At 35.5% G+C, this 6,027-nt stretch overlaps 1 protein-coding gene across 2 annotated transcripts in view; it reads left to right on the forward strand.

Annotated features, from left to right (window-relative positions):
• The window catches only part of plcb2 (phospholipase C, beta 2), a 32,951-nt gene extending 28,503 nt beyond the window's left edge, over window positions 1-4,448 (forward strand). For both annotated transcript variants that reach the window (XM_046856099.1, XM_046856098.1), the window contains exons 31-32: window positions 481-579; window positions 3,866-4,448. In XM_046856099.1, coding sequence (XP_046712055.1) covers window positions 481-579; window positions 3,866-4,036 — 270 coding nt within the window. In that variant the 3' untranslated portion in view covers window positions 4,037-4,448. The remainder of the gene's footprint in view (window positions 1-480; window positions 580-3,865) is intronic.
• Window positions 4,449-6,027: the final 1,579 nt, after the last annotated feature.

Here is a 6,027-nt window from a genome sequence, read left to right on the forward strand (position 1 = left end):
AGATAGATAGATAGATAGATAGATAGATAGATAGATAGATAGATAGATAGATAGATAGATAGATAGATGGGGAGAGAGAAAGAGAAAGAGAGAGAGAGAGAGAGAGAGAGAGAGAGCGCATTGTATGAATTAGACTGGAAGTACATGTGCATGCAACACTTTACAGTCGTTCAGAATTAAATATTCAGACTGGCTAAAACAATTCCAAGCCTACTGTTATTAGAAAAAAAATGTTTTGGGTCACATCATACAGTACCATGATTATCATTGATCATATTTTCTGTTATAACAGCATACATGTCATGCATAAAGTTTGTGCATAAAATTTTAAATAATTATACTCAGTACATAGATTATATCTGTAGATTCAGAAATGAAAATTGACAATTTATATGCTAGCATTCAGTTATATAAATTTAAGTGTGAGAAATTTGCACACAGTGTGAATTTTATAAACATGACTGGCCCTTCTGCTTTCAGTCTGCATCTAGTAATGGAAATTCATCACAGGAGCAGGAACAGAAGCTTAAGAAAAAACAGGCAGAAACACTGTCTGACATCAGAAGCATTAACAGTCAGGTAACCTCCATCTCTATCTCTATCTCTATCTCTATCTCTATCTGTATCTGTATCTGTATCTCTATCTGTATCTGTATCTGTATTTCTATCTCCATCTCTATCTCTATCTGTATCTCTATCTCTATCTGTATCTGTATCTGTATCTCTATCTGTATTTCTATCTGTATTTCTATCTCCATCTCTATCTCTATTTCTATCTCTATCTCTATCTCTATCTCTATCTGTATCTCTATCTGTATCTGTATCTGTATCTCTATCTCTATCTCTATCCTCCTTCAACAGAAAGATTAAATAACTGAAAGACAGGAAGTGATATGCTGTATGGGTATAAGTATTTGAAAGTTATTTACTGCTTTATAAAGCTCTTTTGCTGAATTTTGAGTGAGTGTTGGAATCAGCATCCTGCATGGTCATAATAGTCATGCTATCAGGATAGTTTGAAGTATAACTCATATTTTTTCAATTGTCTAAAATAGATTTTGTTTATTTATTTATTTTCTTTTAGCATTATTTTAGAAAATGAAAAAAAAATTATTAAAATTGCAAAAAATAGATTTTGTTTCTAGGAATGAACGATTAGTGACGGGGGCAGACTTCAATAGGCATGTAGGTGATGAGGAGGTGATGGGTAGGTGTAGCCTTAAGGAGAGGAATGTGGAAGGGCAGATGGTGGTAGATTTTGCTAAAAGGATGGAAATAGCAGTGGTGAATATGTATTTTAAGAAGAAAGAGGAGCATAGGGTGACGTATAAGAGTGGAGGAAGGTGCACACAGGTGGACTATGTTCTATGTAGGAGATGCAACCTGAAGGAGATTGGAGACTGTAATGTGTTGGCCAGGTACAGTGTAGTTAGACAGCATTGGATGGTGGTCTATAGGATGGTTTTAGAGGTTAAATTTGAATTTAAAAATGATAGGGAGGAAATTGGGGACTGAAAAAAAGAATACGATGGTGGAAACTGAAGGAGGAAGTGAGATTCAGGGAAGAGGTCAGACAGGAGCTCAGTGGTGTGAAGAGGTGCTGGATGATTGAGCAACTAATGCAGAAGTGATAAGGAAGACAACTAGAAAGGTACTTTGTGTGACATTTGGGAAGAGAAAGGAAGACAAAGAGATGTGGTGAAATGGGAATGGAACAGGATTGGGATCAGCACAGAGATGAGAAAAGTAGGCAGGAGTGCAAGGAGATGTGACAGTAGGTGAAGAGGGATGTGGCGAAAGCCAAGGAAAAGGCATATGAGGAGCTGTATGAGAAGTTGGACACTGCAAGTTAGAGCAATAAAGGATTGAGATAGAAATGTGTTGAATGGTGAGGAGAGTGTTTTGAGAAGATGGAAGGAGTATTTTGAGCAGCCGATGAATGAGGAAAATGAAGGGAAAATGAGAGAGAGAGAGAAGGTTGGATGGTGTGGAGATGGTGAAGCAGGAAGTGGATAGGATTAGTAAGAAGGAAATGACAACAGCGATTAAGAAGAGGAAGAGTGTAAAGTCCATTGGCCCAGATGACATAAATACCAGTAGAAGCATGGAGATGTTTAGGAGAGATGGCAGTGGAGTTTTTAACCAGATTATGACCATCTGTGAGCAACAGTATAGTTTCAGGCCAAAGAAGAGCACCACAGATGAATTTTGCTTTGAGAATGTTGATAGAGAAGTATAGAGAAGGTCAGAAGGAGTTGCATTGTGTGTTTTAGATCTAGAGAAAGTGTACAACAGGGTGCAGAGAGAGGAGTTGTATTATTGTATAAGAAAGTCGGTTCTGGCAGAGAAGTATGTGAGGGTGGTGCAGGACATGTATGTGTGCAGTGTACAATTGTTAAAAGTGCTATACAAATAAACATGGATATAATTTAATTGAATTTACAAATTCCTTAATTTATTTAAGCTGGTGGCTTTTAATTTAAGTGAATTTTATTACTATTTCAAACAAATACAGTTGGTAGAGTTCACAGTAAAACAAAACCATGTTCCTCCATGACCAAAGTGCTGCATAAAACATCAGAAAATTACCTAACATATGCATCCTAACGGTTTATAATGCAGAATATGTTTAATATTTTAAAATTTTCAAAGTAACCTTTTGCGTTTATTACAGCTTTGCACTCTCTTGGCATCTCTTCATCAGATTCATGAGGTAGACCCCTAGAGTGGTTTCGATGCACAGGTCGATATTATGGCTAGAAACACTTTGTTATGTAAAGATAGAAAAAAAGTCCATCATTACTTCAAGAAATGAAGGTCAGTCAATCTGAAGAATATCACAAACTTTAACTGTATTTCCAAGTGCAGTCCCCAAAAAGATCAAACGCTATGATGAAACAAGCTTTCATGAGGACTGACTCAGGAAAGAAAGACCACTATTTGCTACAGTTTTTTTTTTTGAATTACCAGCCTCAGAAACCACTGATTTACATAACTGCTTCTCAGAGTTTAGTGGCAGACATCTTTCAACATTCACTGTTCAGAGGAGACTGCTATTTGCAGGAAAATAACCATTAGAAGAGACTTGCTTGGGCCAAGAAACACAAGGAATGCACTTCGGATCAGTGGAAAACTGTCCTTTGGTCAAATGGGTTCAAATTTGAGATTTTGGTTCTAACCTCATTGTCTTTGTTAGACGTACAGAGGGTGAATGGACAATTCCTGAATGTGTGGTTCCTGCTGTGAAGCATGGAAGAGGAGAAGTGATGGTGTTGGGGTGCTTTGCTGGTGACAGTTGGTTATTTACTCAAAGTTAAAGGCACACAACCAGCATGTCTACCACAACATGCAATACCATTCGTTTTCCAACAGGACAATGACCCCAAAACAAACCTCTATGTTATGTTGATTTGTACAATTAACCAATCTAAATCTAGTGGAGACGGCTTGGAATGAGTTGACCAAAGAGTGAAAGAAACGCAGCCAACAAGTACTCAACACCTCTGGGATCTCCTCAAGATTGACTGCCTCATGAGTTTGACTAAGAGGATGCTAAGAGTGTGCAAACTTGTCATCAAAGCAAAAAGTTACTTTGAGCTACTTTGAAGAATTGAAAATATAAAGCATAATTTGGATTATTTAACAAGTTTTTGTTTACTACATAATTTAATACATGTTCTTTTAATTTGAAAGTCTTCTGTATTAATGTACAATGTTAAAAATAATAACAATAAGGATAAAACACTTAAGGAAAAGGTGAGTCCAAACTTTTGCTAGGTACTGTACATATAAGCAAAGTTTAAAAAAGCCAAACAGCAATGAACAATCTTTTATCTCTCACATTTTTGAATCTGCACACTGTTAGATGAACCAGCAGGCTGTGACAGAGCATGCTAAGCAGATGTGGTCTTTACCAGTTGATCTTAAGGAAGCAGTGAATGCCTGTGTGGCTGTTCACTTTCCTGAGAATGTGGATAAAACTGAAGACACCAAGCAGGAGCAGGATGGCCAATATGGCCAAGTGTACCGGGGCTGATGGCCATTCAGCTTTCTCTCTTTAGCTTCCCTTAACAATTCTGCACATGTAGTTGAAAACTGTAGTAAATTGTTTTTGTACTTGACAATGCTCATGTTTTAGTCCACACAGCTTTTTAATGAAATGGGTGCAATGTACTTGAACATTTGTAGCAATGCCATTGTCTCGATGATTTAAAGTGTGAGCTTTGATGATGTAAAAGAGGCAATCACCTGCAGAATTGTGTTGTTACAGAAATGTGTCAGTTGTGATTTTAGGTTTAATTAAGTAGTTATTACAAAGGACATTGCCCTATGGTCTTAAAATTTCCAGATATTTATGTACATATAACATAATATTTAATGTTATTTACTGTATTCAGGAGATTCAAAGTGATACCCAACTTATATCAAAAATAATTAAATAAAGGTTTATAGTCTAAAATCATTGTGAACTCTCTTTATTTAATAATATTTCTGTTCAGTGTAATAAATGCCATGTTTTCAGCCAGGTAACTGTGTATGTGGATTGTTTTTAACCAGATTATATGATAGTGATGTGAAAAAAATCCTCCAGAGCCACGATTTATCACTGTGATCCATACATTTTCACACATTTCTCTCATTTTATTTGAATGCCACTAACCCATATGAGTAATAGATAGAAAAAGTCTGCATTTATGCATTATATTTATCGTGTGCTGTCACTCAGTGAGTAGACAGTTCAGTCTGAACATGATTTTTGAAAACTCATACCTCAACACTGATCTTTCAATCTCTGTCATTCAATCACAATTTTTGTGGCATTTGAACCTGCACTATATATACTTGGTTAAATGATATAAGGTATAAGGCTGACCTTGACTGAGTAAAAATATCTAAACATATTTATACATACATATTATTCTGTACACAAGGTCCTGTTAGATACCAGCACTACTTGAATTTGTTTGATTAAAAAGAAATACATCTACGTTTTTTTTTTAAATCCTTGACCACAGCTTAGTCTACATAGATCACATGATTTAAAACTTGGAACACAGGTAAGATGAAGATTCCAGAGTTCCGCCTATGTTCTTGTAGATTTCCAATGTTCACACTGTTCATGCAGGTAGGTGGTTTTGCATAATTGCCCTTAGCTGTGAATGTGTTTGAAAGTTAATGATTGTGTGTGTAAATTGCAATGGCCAGGCATCCCTCCCTGGATAAATTTACCATGTGGAATAGTCTCTGCATTATACAGGATAAAGAAGTAACAGAAGATGAATGAAGGAATGAATTAATGAATAATGAATGAATTAACAAACATTAAATAGCAACAGATATCTGATATCTAGGTGATTTTTAAGATATTTATGTGGGTCATATGGGCTTGAAATTACTTATTGATGGTTTGTTAATGTGATTAATGGTGTATTAATGTTAAAGTATGGTTTATTAATCATTTTAAGTACTGTATAAAAAATATTTAATACAATCAGTTAAGGGAAACCTTCAATATAAAGCATTAGTATGTTTTATTTAATATCAATTGTGCACATTTTGTTTTTGTTGTTTTACATAAAATTTAATCTAATCAAACACAAAAGCTTACATAAGCTTACTTTTATTATATTATAAAAATAGCTTTTTAGACCGAAGCAGCTTTTATTAACTAGTCAGAAAAACAGCCTGGCTTTTGTTTTGTTTGTTTCAGAGATATGTGGCATGTGACTAGGGTGCTTGCTTCTGTAACATGGCCTGAAATCGTGCCATTTGAATGCAATCTCCTCCTCTTGTTTTGAAAGATAAAGTGGCAGAGAGCTGTGCTTGCAGCCTTGTTGAACACACAAACACACTCTGCAGCAATGCCTTGTAAAGCCAATATGACAGATTTGTCTACAATTTTCGTTAATTAGCTCACACTTTATGCGCTTACATTCATACAGAAAGGCATTCCAATAATCCAGCATGAGGTCAAATAAAGCATCCTGTAAGATATATTTCTTATCTCAACAATATTCCTGAGATTAA

The sequence above is a fragment of the Silurus meridionalis genome, chromosome 8 (genome assembly GCF_014805685.1).
Source record: "Silurus meridionalis isolate SWU-2019-XX chromosome 8, ASM1480568v1, whole genome shotgun sequence".
Classification (NCBI taxonomy): Eukaryota; Metazoa; Chordata; class Actinopteri; order Siluriformes; family Siluridae; genus Silurus; species Silurus meridionalis.